We start from the raw sequence: 18,803 nt of genomic DNA, 5'->3' as shown, positions 1-18,803 counted from the left end.
GACTGCTGGCTGGTACACAGCCCAGTCTGCAGCCTCCCTGGAGCTGGCTCTGTGGCTGCACATCAACCACAAGGCTCTAGTGGCAGCGCAGGCTCTCACTGTGCAGGGTAGGAGGAGTGGAGGCGAGCTCTCTCCCCACCTGCCAGTAAAAATCGGCTTGTGTGCTGCCTGTGGCATGTGTGGCAGGGGTTGCTGACCCCTGCTCTACAAACCCAGCTGGGACTATCTGGACAGGCTCATTATTCTTCTGCTCATAATTGCTAAGTTCCTTGACTGGTGGCTAAAACCTCAGGTAGTCTGTGCAGGAGGGCCTTTTGCCATGACTCAGCCCTCACTGTGGCTACTATGGCCATCTGAGATGGGCTGGACAACCCACTAGGGCAACGTCCGAACTCAAGGCTGGTGGTCTCAACCAGAATTATCACTGCACATCAACGTTAGATAGCTGAGTGAGGTTTGCCTGGCTTGCCAGACATTTAGACCCATCTTAAGGGCCAGTCTGGTGCAGTATGTGTTCCTCATGCTGCTAACCCTGTCAGTGGACAGGCCAGTGACACTTTCAGGCCTGGATTTCCTCCACTTCATGGTGTGGAAACTCCATGGCTGAGCCAGTTTGAGTGGCAGTGTTCACACTCTGTTAGTGGAGTTGGTTGTAATGCAGAAAACTCTCCACTCATGCAACATACCTGGCAAAGTGGAAGTGTTCTCTGTTTGGTCCCTTTGGAAAGGTAGCCCCCTACAAAAGATCTCAGTTACTGCTGTGCTTGACTACCTTTTGCATCTGAAACATCAGGGCCTGGCTATATCCACTATTAAGGTTCGCCTGGTGGCCATCTTGGCCTTCCACCCATGTGTGGCTGGAAGATCAGTGTTTGGCAACTCCGTGGTGGGCTTAAGGGCTTTGACTGATTCCCAGTGGTGCCTTAACCTTGTCCTGTACAGACTCATGGCCTCTCCCCCCTTCAAGCCCCTAGCGACCTGTCTCTTATCCTACCTCTCCGGGAAGGTAGCTTTTTTGGTGGCTATCACCTTGTCCAGAAGGGTCTCTGAGCTCTGAGTACTTACCTCTGAGCCCTTATACACAGTCTTTTATAAAGACAAAGTGTAGTTATGCTCACACCCACCTTTCCTACCTAAAGTAGCCTCTCAATTTCATGTGAACCAGGACATAATTTTCCTGGTATTCTTCCCTAAACTGCATACCTGCAATAAGGCATGCGTGCTTCACACTCTGGACATCAGGCCTGAACTTGCATTCCACGTTGAACGCACAAAATTGTTTTGTAAGTCGCCACAACTCTGGCAATTGTCGAGAGGATGAAAGCGCTTCCCATCTCATCCCAGCGTATCTTGCCATCGATCACATCCTGTAGCAGGACAGACTATGGCCTGACCAGAATTCCAACTCTGGTATTGAAGGCACACTCCATAAGAGCACAGGCTGCCTCAGCATGATCTGCACACAAGCCCCTAATCAGGACATGAGTAGGGCAATAGCATGGTCATCTAGCCACACCTTCATATTGCACTCTGCCATCACTTAACAGGTGAGGGATGATGCAGCCTATGGCAGAGCAGTGCTGCAGTCTGCAACTCAATCAACTCTAATCCTTCTTCCCTATAGATTACTTGTGAGTCACCGATTGGAATGGACAAGAGCAAGCACTCGAGGAAAAGAAAACTTCCCTACCTCTTAAAACTGTTGTTCTTTGAGATGTGTTACTCATGTCCGTTCCTAATCCTGCCTGCCTCCCCTCAGAGTCTTCCAGCAGGAAAGAAATTATCAGGTGGCAGGTCAGTAAGGACTTGTATACGCTGCCAATAAGGATGCCACTTCATGCAGCTTCACAGCCAACCCTATGGGTACTGTTAGGGGGAAACCTTACAACAGCCATGCACGTGGCATGTGCTCACCTAGTGGAATGGACATGAGCAACACATCTCAAAAAAAGTTTGTGAAGTTAATGAGGTGGTTTAAATAGACTAAACAGAGAGAGTTTTAAAACTTATAACCTGTTGTTTATAGACAAAATAGCAACTTAAAAATTGTACTGTAACTTATGTTGGCTTTTTACCAAGGAAAGTTGAATTTGAGCATTTGTATATTACCTTTTTATTATGGGCTTTTAAAAATTATTTTTATATCTGATATTTCTGTTGATGTGGAAGTGTGCTTACATAGCTGCTAATGAAAAAAGAAAAGCAAAAAAAAATTAAATCTGATATTTTGGCTATATTCAATAAATGTTTCTTTGTTCCTAAAGGAAACCCTTCAAGTTGAGGAAGATGATAGACCAGAATTGCCTTGGTGGAAATGCAAGAAATGGGCTTTGCACATTTTGGCTAGACTTTTTGAGAGGTAGCTGTTCTTCCCATGCCATCAGATTAAAAAAAACCCCTTCTAACATGAAATTTAGCAAAATATTTCTGCATACTTGAATTTTTCACTTTTAATTCTAGGTATGGAAGCCCTGGTAATGTCTCCAAGGAGTACAATGAGTTTGCTGAAGTGTTCCTAAAGGCATTCGCTGTTGGTGTCCAGCAAGTAAGAAATGCATGAACACTGAGTAAATGTGACACTTAACAATAATTTCCTCCTTCCCTGCATTTTTTCAAAGGATATGGCTCTTTTCAAAATACTTTGCAGTAGCCTGATAGTATCAGGGAGTATGCAGGAAACAGTTACACTTAGTTATCCTTAAGAAATATTGTATGTTGCTTGTGTAATCTGTTTAAGTACACTATAGGGTATGTCTATACTGAAGTTAGACACACACACCTAGCCTGTGACAGTGACTGAGGCTTGATCTAAAGGTCTGTTTAATTGCACTGTAGATGTTTAGGCTCAGTCTGCCCCTCAAGCTTTGGGACTCTTCTAACTGGCCACGTCTTAGAGTGTGGATTCCCAGGAGTGAACAGGGGTTCTGGATTTATGGCTTTACACCTACCCGTATCCCATGAATACCTTTTTTCTGTCTGGCTACAGAGATGTTACTGGTGCACAATCTTCAGTGGTCCTCTGGAGACTACGCTTACTATTTATACTAAATGGGTTGTTGCCTCTTGCATTTTGCTGTGGTGCTTATAAGTACCTTTCCCAGAACTGAAAAAGAGTTGTATGGCTCAAAAGGCTGCCCCTCCCATAGGGATCTGAGTGGTTTAACAGATTAACCATCCTTATTGGGTGATGCTTACCTGTTACAGTTAACTGGCAGCAGGAGGCTGCTCCAGCTGTGTGGCCTTCTCTCTCCCTTCCTCCAAATAACTTTAGTCTGGGTACATAATTGCATTGAAAATTGTTTAAAAAAATTACAAATCCATACTGCTTGATGGAGAAGATTTTTCAGGTGTACTTCTTAGACTTGCTTGGAAATGCAGTTGGTTCTCTCTTGTGTTATCCAGGAGAAAATTGGTTCAGGTCTTTGAAGGAAAATTCTTGAGTGGCAGGATTTTTGAACCCATAGAACTTCTTCTTTCTCAACAACATCAAGTTACACAGAAACAAGGAACTATTTTGCTCAGATTCTCTAGGACACAATTTTTGAAAGCTGGTGCATACGTGTGCATGTATGTGCATCTATAAATAAAAATAAGGAAGTCCAAAATATGCTAAGCCAACTGGTAATGTGCAGACATCACACCCAACACATGAAGCAGAATCAGCACTATCCAAAACTGACATCTTGCAGAGCATTGAAGGTTAGCTTTAGGGATGCCCACAAGGGAATTGATCTCTCAATTACACATGGGAGGGAAAAATTCTTACACGACATCTGTACAGTTGCAAAAATCAGGAGACCCTCTTCAAAATTAAAAAGCAATTTCTGACACTTGAGAACAGGCTCAAGAGTTCCACCTTCTGAGTGCACTTACTGTTTTTATCCAAGAGAAATGGGAAGTAAATATGCACAGTTTGATTACTGATAGACTTTGGACTTTAAGGTCAGAAGGGACCATTATGATCATCTAGTCTGACCCCCTGCACGGTGCAGGGCAAAGAATCTCACCCACCCCTCTTAGAATAATCCTCTCCTCTATGTCTCAGATATTGAAGCCTTCAAATACTTTGAAGGCCCCAAGATGCAGAGATTCCTCCAGCTGTGATCTGTGCCCCATGCTACAGAGGAAGGTGAAAAACCTCCAGGGTCTCTGCCAATCTACCCTGGAGGAAAATTCCTTCCCGACCCCAAATATGGTGATCATCTAAACCCTGAGCATGTGGGCAAGACTCACCAGCCAGACACCCAGAAAATTCTCTATAGTAACTCTTATCATCCCTCCATTGACCTATTTCCCACTGATAATAAATGGTCAATTAGTTACCAAGATAACATGATCTCATCAAACCATCCCCTTATCATAGAACTGGAAGAGACATCAGAAGGTCATCAAGTCCAGCCTCCTGCTCTAGGCAGGACCAATCCCATCTAAATCAACCCAGCCAGGGCTTTGTCAAGCCGAGACTTAAACACCTCTAGGGATGGAGACTCCACTACTTCCCTAGGTAACCCATTCCAGTGCTTCACCACCCTCCTAGTGAAATAGTTTTTCCTAATATCCAACCTGGACCTCTCCCACCACAACTTGAGACCATTGCTCCTTGTTCTGCCATCTGTCACTACTGAGAAAAGCCTCTCTCCATCCTCTTTGGAACCTCCCTTCAGGAAGTTGAAGGCTGCTATCAAATCCCCCCTCATTCTTCGTTTCTCCAGACTAAACAGACCCAACTCCCACAGCCTCTCCTCATAAGTCATATGCTCCAGCCCTCTAATCATTTTGGTTGCCCTTCGCTGGACCCTCTCCAATGCGTCCACATCCTTTTTGTAGTGGGGGGCCCAGAACTGGACACAATACTCCAGATGTGGCCTCACCTATGCCGAATAAAAGGGAATAATGACATCTCTGGATCTGCTGGCAATGTTCCTCCTTAATGCAACCTAATATGCCATTAGCCTTCTTGGCTACAAGGGCACACTGTTGACTAATATCCAGCTTCTCATCCACTGTAACCCCCAGGTCCTTTTCTGCAAAACTACTACTTAGCTGGTTGGTCCCCAGCTTGTAACTATGCTTGGGATTCTTCCGTCCCAAGTACAGGCCTCTACACTTGTCCTTGTTGAACCTCATCAGATTTCTTGTGGCCCAATCCTCCAATTTGTCTAAGTCACTCTGGACCCTATCTCTGCCCTCTAGCGTATCTCTCTCTCCCCCTAGCTTAGTGTCATCTGCAAACTTGCTGAGGGTGCAATCCATCCCCTCATCCAGGTCATTAATAAAGATATTGAACAAAACTGGTCCTAGAACCGAACCTTGGGGCACTCCGCTAGAAACCGACCGCCATCCTGACATCGAGCGGTTGATCACGACCCTCTGGGCCCGGCTTTCTAGCTATCTTTCTATCCATCTTACCGTCCATTTATCCAATCCACATTCCCTTAACTTGCTGGCAAGAATATTGTTGGAGACCGTATCAAAAGCCTTGCTAAAGTCAAGGTATATAACATCCATTGACTTTCCCATGTCCACCGAGGCAGTTACCTCATCATAGAAGCTAATCAGATTGGTCAGGCACGACTTGCCCTTTGTGAATCCATGCTGACTATTCCTAATCACTTTACTCTCATCCAAGTGTCTCAAAATGGATTCCTTAAGGATCCCTTCCATGATTTTTCCAGGAACAGAGGTAAGACTGACCGGCCTATAGTTTCCTGGATCGTCCTTCTTCCCTTTTTTGAAGATGGGCACTACATTTCCCTTTTTCCAATCATCTGGGATTTCTCCCGATCTCCACGACTTTTTAAAGATAATGGCCAAAGGCTCCTCAATGACATTTGCCAACATCCTTAGTACCCTCGGATGCATTAAGTCCGGACCCATGGAATTGTGTACGTTTAGCTTTTCTAAGCAGTTCCTAACCTGTACTTTACCCACCACGGGCTGTCCATCTTCATCCCATCTTGCATCACTTAGCGCAGAAGTCCAGGAGCTGACCTTGTCCGTGAATACAGAGGCAAAGAAAGCATTGAGTACTTCAGCTTTCCCCACATCATCTGTCACTAGGTTACCTCCTTCATCTATTAGGGGCTGCACATCCTCTCTGATAATCTTCTTCTTGTTAACATGCCTGTAGAAACCTTTCTTGTTATCCTTTACATCCTTAGCCAGTCGCAATTCCATTTGCGCTTTCGCCTTCCTGATAACCCCCCAGCATTCTCGAGCTATACATTTATCCCTGGTCATTTGTCTAAGTTTCCACTTTTTGTAAGCTTCCTTTTTGTGCTTAAGTTCACCAAGAATTTCCCCTGTAAGCCAGTCCGGTCTCCTACCATGTTTGCCTCTTTTGCTACGCGTCGGGATGGTTTCTTTCTGTGCCTTCAATAAGGCTTCTTTAAAATACTGCCAGCTGTCCTGGACTCCTTTCCCCTTCATGTTAACATCCCAGGGGATTCTGCCCATCAGATATCTGAGGGAGTCAAAATCTGCTTTTTTGAAGTCCAAGGTGTGTATTTTACTACTCTCTTTTCTTCCTTTGGTCAGGATCCTGAAATCTACCATCTCATGATCACTGCTTCCCAGGTTGTCACCCACCTCCACTTCCCCTATTAGTTCCTCCCTGTTTGAGCAGAAGGTCTAGCTGCGCTCGGCCCCTGGTTAGATCCTTCAGCACTTGTTTCAAGAATTATCCCCAACATTCTCCAAAAACTTCTTGGATTGCCTGTGTACTGCCGTATTGGTTTCCCAACAGATGTCAGGGTGATTAAAGTCCCCCACGAGAACCAGGGCCTGCGATCTGGCAGCTTCGCTCAGTTGTCCAAAGAAAACCTCATCTACCTGATTCGGTGGCCTGTAGCAGACACCAACCACAACATCACTGCTGTTGTTTGCTCTTTTAAACTTAACCCATAGACTGTCAACAGGCTTTTCTCCCTCTTTATACTGGAGTTCAAAGCAATCGTAGTGCTCTCTTACATATAGTGCAACTCCTCCTCCTTTTCTCCCCTGTCTGTTCTTCCTGAACAGTCTATACCCTTCCATGACAGCGCTCCAGTCATGCGAGTCATCCCACCAAGTCTCTGTTATCCCAGTTAAGTCATGTTTCTTGGACTGGGCCAGCAATTACAAAATTGTTCACATGCAGATTTGGCATAAATTCACTCTTCCCTCAAGAGACATCTCCTATATTTCTTTTTGGGTCATAAAACATTACTGGTTGCCAATGCAAGGCTCCCCTAGTCCTATCTCCTGATGGGTTTTCAGAAAGGTCCTAATTACAGCTTGAAAGGAATAGAATACATGTTTGCTCCTTCTTTCACTATCTCCTGATGGGTTTCCGAGTTCTGGATGTGATCATAAACCCAGGATGTAGAGATCATCTGAAAATAATGTGAAGGTTCTAACCACTGAATATTTTGATATGTCATATCACTTTAACTGCCTGGTGTTGCTGCTGCTTATTTTGATGGAATCCCTGGGTACATCCTGGAATTGTGGGACCGTTGTGACCCCTGAAGTCTCCAGCCTGGGATATATGTGTCAGTGCCATGCTAGTGACAAGCAGCAAAACCCTTTAGGCACTATGATCACTTAGCATAACAGCATGTAGAGCCCCATTCCCAGCTAGATTGCATAGATGTTCTCAGAGCCACTAATGAATCACTCTGAGAGAGATATCAGTTTCCCCCAACTCTCACCCTTGTACCTCAGTAATATACCTTCTTGCACTGCTCAAGATGAGCGTGAACATTTATTAATTGGTTCACCGCTTCATCAGTGGAAAGGGGACATACGCCAACTTTTGTATACCTGAGCAATTTATCTTCACCAATATGTTTTCCTGAAGGGTCTGGTAAATAGTTGGGCACATGTATTGACTACAAAAAGTAGATTTTAAGTGACTGAGAGGGACAAAAAGTCAGAGTTAGTTAATAAAATAAAATATATAAGAACTCTGTCTAAATTCTCAACCCTATTAGGCTGGGCAACATCTAGATTAGGCAATGTTCCTCGACCCACTGGATATTGCAGTCCTTAATAGACAGGTTTGTCCCCATACCTGGGACAGTTTCCTCTATTGGAGTCTTCAGTCTTTTTAGAGTCCTTGTTGCTTACAACATAGGTGGGGGCAGGAGAAGGACAAGGCATGGGGCCTCTGGGTTTTGTACTCTTAGTCCATGTGCTTAGAGAACACAAGTCCAGGGATGTTTGGTTGGCATTGCTGAGTCCCCAGGTGAGGTTGAGCAATTTTTAAGGTGTGACCTTATTCAGGTACATCGTTGAATTGTAGCTCCCTTGCTGGCCAATGGCTATTGATGGTTGTTTGACACCCACCTGGGTGTTGGTTACTTTCCTTACTGTTGTCCCTGGGGAGCTAATATTAGGGATGTAAAATCCTGGTTAATCAGTTAACTGTTTAAACCTTAGGTTTAACTGGTAACCGATTAAGTGGGTTTGTGGTGGGAGGTGGAGCGGGGCTGCCAGCTTCTGCTCCCAGCCCAGTCTTGTTTTGCAAGATTGAGGGGTAGTGCTGCAAATTAAATGCCATTTGGTTACTGACATGATGCTCAGATTTCCATAAGCTGCTAATGAGACTTGATTTTCACAGGTGTTGCTGAAGGTGCTATATCAGTACAAGGAAAAGCAGTATATGGCTCCTAGAGTTCTTCAGCAAACACTGAACTACATCAATCAAGGAGTGTCTCATGCTGTGACCTGGAAGAATCTGAAGCCCCATATCCAAGTAAAACACTTTTCTGTGACTAATCTATAAATGATACAGTTACTATGTATAAGACAGTTTTGTTTTTTTATTGACTTTATATTCCTGCTAAAATTTCAGGTGTCTGAACTTGTATTATAAATTATTTATTAAGAGTTCAAGTCTGCTCTGGGGATGCACATCTTGTTATGTTAGCATAGATGAAATACTCATTTTCTCTGGGTGAAACAAAACAAAATTATGGTATTTAGGTTGCAGTCTTGCAAAGACTTTAGGCTTGTGAGTAGTCCCATTGATTTAAAGTATGTGTCTTTGTAGGATTGGAGCCCCACTAAAAGCTCCCAGTTGGTTCATATGCCTTATTGTAGACTTGTTTACTCCCTTACAAATACTTTCTATGTTTTATATTTTATTAGTATCATAATAAACACAATAGTGTGAACTCAGACATCCAACTGGAAACTTTTAAATAAGCCTTCATGATATAGAATGTCAAAACATTTATGCTGTTTCATCCTCAGCCGTTTCTTTAGCACACTGAACCTGTTGTTAGACTGTTGTGTTCTTAATGGATCAACAATTGTGCATATAATGCAACACCATGCAAATTCAGAGTTAATGTCAGCAACAAAATTCAAGCCACGTTTACCAAAGTGCAAACAATGGCTTGCATTACATTGCAGGTCTTCTTTTAATTGAAGCAGTTGGGTTTTTGTCTGTTGTGACAGTGTAATTTTAAAAGGTTTTCATCCCCTATCTAAAATAGGCATAAGAGAAAATTTAAAGTTTATAAGTAGGAAAAATCAAATGAAATCAATTAAATAGTTTAAGTTTGTAACTCTCTTATTGCAGGGAATTATCCAAGATGTTATATTTCCATTGATGTGCTATACAGATGCTGATGAAGAACTGTGGCAAGAAGACCCATATGAGTATATACGTATGAAGTTTGGTGAGAAATGTTTAAAATTTACCATCCCATTCAAATATATGATGCCAAACAAAGGCAGTATTTTAAAAAATGCATTGTGAAAATAGAGATATTTTGGGTTTTTTTTAAAGTGTAGTTCACTTTTTTTCTTAAGTGAGGAAATAGTTCATGCTTATCAATATAGTTACTTATATCTTCAATTCAGCTATTTTGGTTCTCAGTGTAGGTGAACAAAAGATGTGTGTTTGTGAATACAGGATGTTTATATGGTAGTTGAGCGTTTCCCAAACTATGGTACCGGTCCGCGTGGAAAAAGATACCGGGTCTCAGCGTTGCCGCCAGGGTGTTCCGGGCTCCCAGAGTGCCTGTGTGGCACCGGGTTCCCCAAGCCCTGGGTCAGGCTGGGCAGAGGATGCAGCCGGATGTTCTGGGCTCCCGGCAGAGGCATAGTGAGGGGCGGAATAGGGGGCAGTTGCCCCTGGGCACCATGCTAGGGAGGCTCCAGGCTGGGGAGGGGGGAGGTGAGGGACGCTGGGCTCACCTGGGCTGCAGGAGGAGGGAGGTGCTGGGTACCTGGTGCTGGACTCAAGGAGAGGGAGGGAAGGGCAAGGAATCAGTGATGGGCTGGAATCAGAGGTGCAGGGAAACGGAGCTCAGCTGGGCTGCGGGGTATGGGGAGAGGTTCAGAGCTCAGTGTGGCTGCAGGAGAAGGGAGGTGCGGGGAACCCAGGGCTAGATTCAAGAGGAGGGGAGGGATGGGCAGGAAATCAGTCCTGGGCTCAGCACTTCTGTGGGACTTGGGGGGGAGGTGCAGGGAAACAGGGCTTAGCTGTGCTGTGGGGGAGGCATGCACGGAACCAGTGCGGGGCTCATCTGGGCTGAGGTGGATGGGCTGAGCTCAGTTGGGTTGCACGGGAGGTGCAGAAAAGCTAAGTGGGGAAGGGGCTGGAACCAGGAGCCCTGAAATGACCTCCCCTGATCCAAAAAATTCCTCATCTGGGACCAGTCAGGTCCAGAGGGTGCCAGACCAGGGAGGTCCAACTCCTACCCAAGTCCCCTCCTTGCACCCTCCATCCTAGCCAGACACCCATCCCTCAGTCTGCTCCTGCTCCTGCTTCCCGGAGTGCCTGCGTGATGCTGGGTCCCCCAGGCTGGACGGAGGATGCAGCCAGGTGAAACAGTGAAAATTTATTCATTTTTAATTCTTTTTTTTTAATATGCGTTTATTTTTGGGCTGCAAAAAACAATACTGAAAAAAGAACCAGGTTCCAACTAAAGTAAAGAGTTTGGGAAATCCTGGTCTAGCCAGCTTTCTATCCATCTTACAGTCCATTTATCTAACCCATATTCCCTTAACTTGCTGGCAAGAATATTGTGGGTGACTGTATCAAAAGCTTTGCTAAAGCTGGCACTTCGGGAGGACCAGAAACAACTTACAGTACTTTCATATTCATCATTTGCTTAATGACTATGCAAATGAATGTTACCAGTCCTCCAAAAGCTTGTGAATGGGTTTACTAGTCCCCATGTCAAAAAGTTTGGGAACCCCTGTGGTAGTACATAGGTGTAAAAGAGCTAACTTGTAAATTACAGAAGGCAGTTTAGATTGGCTAATGCTGTTTTTTGTTTCCTTGGAAAATGTTGTTAAATTGAATTGTTAAAAGCATTTATGGCTTACATACAGTAGCTATTTTTAAAATCCTGATACTTGCCATGAGCCAAAAATTTCTTATTGTAACGTCAAGTAGTGCATTACACAAGGCATAATTCAAAATAGGTGTATCCATATATATATATATATATATAGAAGCTAAAATAGCCATGGAAGTCTTAGGTATTCTGTTCATTTCATGTGAATTTCCACTGGCTATTCGTTTCAGATTTTTGAAGTGTTCTAAAAGTCTTTGTAGCCTGTTCAAGAGGGGTATGAAAGTGAAAGAACTGAACCTTTCTGAAAGGCTTTTTGGTACACTTAGGGCTTTAGGCTGCTTAAAATCCCAATGGGATATTCTTTGTCGGTAGGAGCTAAATCTCAAAATATAAACAAGTGGCTATTTTCAAAAGTTCTGAAAGCCTCTGAAGAAGGTTGTGCAGGAAAAGAATAAAAAACTTTGTTTTCAGTTCTCCCAGTTTTGCCTGCTTATTGCAACAACTGAAAATATTTTCCCAGTGTAATTCATGTAAGACCTTTTGCAGATATGAGAAGGTCCTGTCCCCTGGGATCTTCCAATCACAAATGTTGGCCTAACACTAACAAAGGGTGTTTGCCAGAAAACTCAAAACATCTCATCTTGTCATTTCAAAGTTTATTTTTCTTATGTGAGCTCTGCATTGAAATGCTTGCAATATCAAGGCACAGTGTAGTGGCATAAATTTGAGTACTGTTGCTCTTATTTTACATTAGATCCTTAAATTATTTTTGCATTATGAACTGTATTAAAGGACAAAAATTTATAGCCTATTCAATTTATTTAATAGATGTGTTTGAAGACTTCATTTCTCCTACAACTGCTGCTCAGACATTGCTATTTACAGCATGTAGTAAAAGAAAAGAGGTAAGCTAATTAAGGATTACCTTTGGACTTAACAGATCAGCAGATCAAATACTATTATTAGATATTTTCTATACAACTTGCTGAGATTTGAAACAAAATATAAGAATCTATTACCAAGGTAGTTGTAAATCTTCCTGCTTAATATCTAGGAATCACAATGCCCACAATAATCCCATCATTTTTAGAAGGCTTTTTTTGGCAGGGGTGGGTACTTATGTCTTGGTATGAATTTACTACTTGAGGCTGGATAGACATATTTGCTAATGCAACCGGGAATTATACATCAACATGAGTGATAGTATAAAGTGCTGCCTAAATTCAGTCTTTTGAAGAAAAAATGAAATAGATTTTAACAATTTGACCCTTGTAGAGATTTGAGAGTGGTACTTTAGAAGACTGTCTGAAGTATTTTTACTAACAAAAAGTCCTTATCAAACTAGGTCCTGCAGAAAACCATGGGCTTTTGTTATCAGATCCTCACAGAGCCAAATGCTGATCCTCGTAAGAAAGATGGTGCTCTACATATGATTGGTTCTTTGGCTGAAATTCTCCTAAAAGTAAGTGCACTGATTTCTAGAGGATCTTAAAGTTTTATTTCCTTCTACTTTTCTACTCATCTCTTTACCCAACCCAATATTTAGAATGGAGATTAGCAGGTTCTTCAATTCCACTTGATAGCCAAATTCCTGGTGGTTCATGTCACAAAATTTGTTTGATCAGAGTGCCTGCTGATAGGTCATTTTCTTGTAGACAACTTTTTGTGTAGCGGGTTTAGCAACCTTGTTTGCTTATGATAGCTGAGGATGGCTTGGACGAAGCTGATTTCTCTTAAGATGGATCTGTTATAAACATATTTTGAGATGGTTGCCCTTTCTTCCTTGTCATAAGTAGTTTGTCTTTGGTGTCAAAGAGAGAGAGAAAATGCAAAATAAAGAAGCCTTAGTGATCCAGAGATAATAGATAATAAAAAAGAAATTGTACCATGACTGTCCTAGTCAGTCTTGAACATGTAGGATCCTCCTAATTTTTTTTGGTTGATACCTATTTGCGCTCTGTCATTTTGTGCTGTGGTATGCTAAGAAGGACAAAAAGCTTTTTCAGAGATGTACCCCTGTTAGTCTGTGTCAGTCAAAAACAGCAAGGAGTTCTGTGGCTAATTTATTTTGGCAAAAGCTTTTGTGGTCTGGAACTCACTTCATCAGTTGCATCCAAGACAGAAAAGTCTTTGTTTTCTTTTGCTAAAGAAGCCATGTTAAGCCATCATACTATCTATTTACACTTTTATGTATAAAATAAGATTAACAATTCTATTTTTTCTCTCATTTTTGTCTCTTTAAAAACACCAACTGATGTAATTGTCTTAATGTTCTTGTTGCAGAAGAAGATATACAAAGATCAGATGGAGTACATGTTGCAGAATCATGTGTTTCCTCTCTTCAGCAGTGAGCTGGGCTATATGAGAGCACGGGTAAGAGTGTATATGGTTTACTTTGTTCACATCATGATCTACAATTGAATACAGGCAGTCCCCGGGTTACGTACAAGATAGGGACTGTAGGTTTGTTCTTAAGTTGAATTTGTCTGTAAGTCGGAACTGGTACATTTTGTAGGGGAAATTCTAGCCAACCATTTCTCCAGAGCTCAGTTTTATTCTCCCACACCTCACTTCTCTCAGTCCTTTATTCTCAAGCTGAGGTTTCTGCTGAGAAAAGCCGCTCCGCGTCTCCCTGGTATGCTGGGAAGAGGGCACTAGCTTCGCGTCTCCCTAGTCTGCTGGGGGGAAGCAGCTAGTGCGGGGTTGCCTCACCCCGTTTGTAAGTAGGGATCCGATGTAAGTCGGATCCATGTAACCCGGGGACTGCCTGTAGTTTTGTTTTCTGAATTGTCTTGCTTTAAATTGACTCACTGTTTTCACCTTTCCTGTAATAAGGTGCATTCAAGTTTTAATTATAAAAGTATTAATTTCTTCAGATGTAGCAACATATAATTTTAACATGGCTGCAGTACTGTGTGCATAGTTTTTCCTCTGTGTCTGGTGGTATGGTCCATTTGTGTTTTGCATTTAGACCGTACCGCTCACACAAAACTTGTGGCCAAAGATGAACTTGAGATCATAGTACTGGTCTAGTGATGTCTAAATGACAAACCTACCACTGGCCAGCCTCCAAACTCTCAAACATAATTATTTTTAAGTTGGTAGTATTTTAGTTAATTATTACTACAGAAGTTATTTATTAAATATTAATTATTTTTGGAGAACTGACAGATGTTGTTAAAATGACCATTTTCTGAAGTTGTTAGATGCATTTGTTTTGCAGGCTTGCTGGGTCCTTCATTATTTCTGTGAAGTTAAATTTAAGAGTGACCAGAACCTTCAGACAGCCCTAGAACTCACAAGACGATGTCTGATTGATGATAGGGAAATGCCTGTGAAAGTGGAAGCTGCCATAGCACTTCAGGTTTTGATCAGTAATCAAGAGAAAGGTATGCTTTGTTTGTGAAAGTTAGACGCAACATCTCTGTAGCATTCCTAAAGAAGACATAATTTAAGCAAAAAAGATCTACTATATATTTTCATGTGCTAAGTCCTAACCTACTAATATTGTAATTAACTTCTGGGAAATGTTTATTGTCCATTGATGGTAATTTACCAACTATAGTTAGAACAAGTGGCGTGCTTAACATAAGTAATTTCTGTTCAAGGAAACATTTTTGGTGGCTCAGCAACCTTAGAACGAAACATAACCTGTAATATAAAATCATTCTGTTGCTGAATTCCCAATTACTGTTCAAGTCTTGTAGTAGTTACTATAAATACTCCTTTATTAGCTTGTTCACTTATAAGCCAACCCTCCAAGATGGATGGGCTAAAATGGCAAAAACTGTGTGACCTTTTTATAAGCCAACCTTATATTTCAGGTGTTGGTAAACTTAGGCTTGTGGCTCGTCAGAGTAAGCTGCTGGTGGGAGTTTGCTGACTTCCTGTTGTAGAATCCTTCCCTAAAGCTCAATTTTCTTAGTACTAGCTGTTTGCTTTTCCTAGTATTGTTCTACTAAAGGACTAGATAATTTATTTTTATATTATACTTGTATTGTTCATAAAATAATTTATTGATGTCAATATTGCCGCCATTTAAAGTTGCAAAGGCTTTTAGTGGACTAGATGGGCTTGAAATGAATGCTAAAAGAGCAGTACTACAGATCAACATGAAATTTGACCCAAAGCGGTAGGCTGTACCAGTCAGAAAAATACAACAAACGATAGTACTATGGCACTGTTGTCAGTCTGCTACTGTGTAATTTGATCTCTTCATGCATTTCTACCACTGGACCTCATAAGTCTCTAGCCAATCTGAAAATACAATTGATGGGATCTGTAATCAAATTTGCATGGTCTGTTATGGCCACAGATGTGCTGATCTACAGGGTTGCTGTGAAAAAAAAAACGATAATAACTTGACAATGATAAAGCATGTGAGATTCCTATATAAAGTCCTATAAAATTTATAACCACAGTAAAACTCCGATAGTCTGGCATCTAATTATATGGCACTCCCAATAGTCTGGCATCAAAATGGCAAGAACCTAGTGAGCGAGTCAGTCTGCCACTGGCATTGTGACTCTGGACAGTGCTTGTGCTACAATAAAAATGGTTAAAAAGTGTGTGTGTGTGTGTGTGTGTGTGTGTGTATGTACACGTACACACCGTAATTTAGCGAATATAACCTGCGGGTTATATTAGTTTTTACAACCCCCCCCCCCCCCACACACACACACACATCCACCCACCCACCCACCCCTGCAGGGTATACTCGGGTGAGGGGTATACAGAATTTTTTTTTTTTTTTTTTACTTGGCAGGTGGTGAGCTCTCTGTCGCCTCTTCCTGTGGCTGCGCAGCCGCCAGCCTCTGGGTGGGGGAGTGCTCATCCCCGGTTCCTGGCCTCTGGGTGGGGGAGCGCTCACTCCCCTGTTCCTGCGCAGCCGCAGTAAGGGGCGGGGGAGCGCTCATCCCTCTGCCTCTTCCTGCGGCTGTGCAGGAACCGGGTGGTGAGCACTGCCCTGCCTGGAGGCTGGTGGTACCTGCTCCCCTGCCCGGAGGCTGGAGGCTGGCTGCTGCACTGGAACCTGGGGCGATGAGTGGCTTATCTCCCCTCTTCCCCCGCCCCATAAATATACCCCTGGCACAGAAAAGTCTTATATACACCGCGGGTTATATTCGTGCATGGGGTATACAAGATTTTTTTTACACAAATGGAAAAAACCACAGGGTATATTCGGGTGCAGGGTATATTTGCTAAATTACGGGGTGGGTGTGTGTGTGTGTGTGTGTGTGTGTGTGTGTGTGTGTATATATATAAATAAAAAAAATAAATACCCACCTTATAATACCTCCTGATAGTATTATATCCGATAATCCGGCACCACTTAGGTCCCAAAGGTTCCGGATTATTAGAAGTCTACTGTAAATTATTATTTTCTAAGATTTTCATAATACGATGAAATCAAAAGAAAACAGTCTGGTTATGACAGTGTTCAAACTTGAAGTTGTCAAATATGCAGAAGCAAACAGTAATTGTGTTACTGCTCATGAATTCTGTATCAATAAAAAGCAGGTAAGAGAGAGGCAAAAAAAACCAAAAAAAACAATGCTATAAAAGACAGGCTAAGAAGGAAGAAAAATGTCCGACAACTCACTTCGTTTCCTGACTTGGACAAAGATCTCAATGATTGGGTTGTTGAATGTCAACCAAAAGGGCATGTTGTCCCTAGAACTGGAATTCCTCTGCATGCTCTGCAAATGTTGAAAGACAATAGACACAACTCAGTAAAGCTGTCAGTATTTGGTGCACTCACTTCATGAACCATATTGCTCTCTGTCTTTGTCAGTGACACCTTGAAGAAAATTTTGACCTTTCTAAAGGTTTATTATACATCAAAAGGAATATTCATTTGAACTGTCGCAAATAGGAAATACGGACAAAACACTGAGGCTGGATCACCCGAGCAAACCCGTGGTATTGGGTCATCGACTTACAATACCTATGCGGAACTCTCTTCAGTGCCACAGCCCTTCTTAGAGGTCCATTCTCAGGAATTAAGCCCCTCTGCCTCCCAAGACTGCATCTCTCTGCACCTTCAGTAAGCTTTTTTCTTGTCGTGGGCCACCTCAGGAAGTCCATTTGCTTTTTGACTCACAGAGGGAATAATGCAACAGTGTTCTCTAGACTGCTGCTGAAACAAAAAACAGGACTGTGTAGCACTTTAAAGACTAACAAGATGGTTTAATAGGTGTTGAGCTTTTGTGGGCCAGACCTACTTCCTCAGATCAAATAGTCTGTTTCAGCTGCACCAGACTAACACGGCTACATTTCTACCTCTAGACTGCAGTGAGTCTCAGCCAGTGTAAAACATGAGGGTTTGAGGATGTGAACACAACACAGGAACTCTCAAGGCCCCCAGGCCTGGCCTCCCTCAGCACAGCATGTCTTAGGTCTTTCCTGCATCCAGGTGGGCTCTGCCTGTGCTCCCTAGTCCAAGCCCCCTCCTTTCTGCTGAGTCTCCGATATCCCTTCCCCAACTGCCCTTCCCCTGGCCTTTGTCTTTTGTCCAGATAAACAGCATCACTTGGACCCCTGTGTTCTCCATCTCTCCTTTCACCTCTTCACTGGAACCAGCTAGTCAGGTCACCAACATCTTCTCTCTACAGCTCATTGTCTTCCCACTGGCCAGAACTGGTTGTGTTGTCCAAGCTGGACCTTGAGGTCTCCAGTGGGTCTGGTCTCCATTAGGGAAGCTATTTAATTACTTAAAACAGTAACACCTGGGGCACTGAATCCCATCCCCTTGGCATGCAAACACTTGGAAAACCAAGTAAATCCCCCCACTTTGTCACATGATGAAAAAAATTTAATAAAACCACTGTCCATGAAAAAATCCATTTTATGATGGCTTTGTCGTATTTGGCCAATGGATCAAAACTCTGTCCTGTAAGAAAACCTTGCCTAAAACCATGATGTTTTCTGCTAGTATCCTCCTATGGGAAAGGGATGGATGGATGGATGGATGAAGGTGGAGCTGTTGAATATCGAATAAGAGACCAGGCGCACCTCTTAAGAAACCTGCTATGCTCATTTGAGTGCACAAGATGGATGAGGTGAAACATGGCCAAAAAAATGAAACTACTTTGGCTGTAATACCTGCAGTCTTAACTTCTGTTCTACAGCCACTTGATGTCTGCCTGAACAAACCCTTTAAAGACAGGCTATGCTAAATGTCTGAATGGATGTGCTCAGGTATGGCAGAATTGACAAAAGGCAGGAAACTTATGAAGCCCGAAATCTGTCTAGTCCGCCCAGTGGATCGTGGATGCGTGGCAGTTCAGTTTCCTTTGAAATGATAGAAAAATGGAAATGCTGTATCGGCTGTGCGGCCAATAGGTCACAAGGTGGTGCTGTATTTTATGATGTCACAGTGGACTATGTGAATACATATTTGTTCAATTATAACGAGTTCTAGCAAAATGTTTGGATGTTGCTTGTGATGCCAACTTCTAAAATATGGGAAGGGTCGGTAAACTTTGGCTCCTGACCTATCAGGGT

The 18,803-nt window shown here is 42.7% G+C and overlaps 1 protein-coding gene and 1 non-coding gene across 3 annotated transcripts in view; both read left to right on the top strand.

Annotated features, from left to right (window-relative positions):
- The window catches only part of IPO7 (importin 7), a 68,551-nt gene that overhangs the window by 25,943 nt on the left and 23,805 nt on the right, over positions 1 to 18,803 (top strand). For both annotated transcript variants that reach the window (XM_075927955.2, XM_075927956.2), the window contains exons 7-14: positions 2,265 to 2,359; positions 2,461 to 2,545; positions 8,603 to 8,737; positions 9,569 to 9,668; positions 12,126 to 12,202; positions 12,643 to 12,759; positions 13,581 to 13,670; positions 14,521 to 14,686. In XM_075927955.2, coding sequence (XP_075784070.1) covers positions 2,265 to 2,359; positions 2,461 to 2,545; positions 8,603 to 8,737; positions 9,569 to 9,668; positions 12,126 to 12,202; positions 12,643 to 12,759; positions 13,581 to 13,670; positions 14,521 to 14,686 — 865 coding nt within the window. The remainder of the gene's footprint in view (positions 1 to 2,264; positions 2,360 to 2,460; positions 2,546 to 8,602; positions 8,738 to 9,568; positions 9,669 to 12,125; positions 12,203 to 12,642; positions 12,760 to 13,580; positions 13,671 to 14,520; positions 14,687 to 18,803) is intronic.
- On the top strand, positions 14,203 to 14,384 carry LOC112546817 (small nucleolar RNA SNORA23). Its single transcript, XR_003090531.1, has one exon. It is a non-coding gene; the product is annotated as a small nucleolar RNA SNORA23 (small nucleolar RNA).

The sequence above is a fragment of the Pelodiscus sinensis genome, chromosome 5 (assembly GCF_052426305.1).
Source record: "Pelodiscus sinensis isolate ZL-2025 chromosome 5, ASM5242630v1, whole genome shotgun sequence".
Classification (NCBI taxonomy): domain Eukaryota; kingdom Metazoa; phylum Chordata; order Testudines; family Trionychidae; genus Pelodiscus; species Pelodiscus sinensis.
This window is presented reverse-complemented; position numbering and strand designations above follow the sequence as displayed.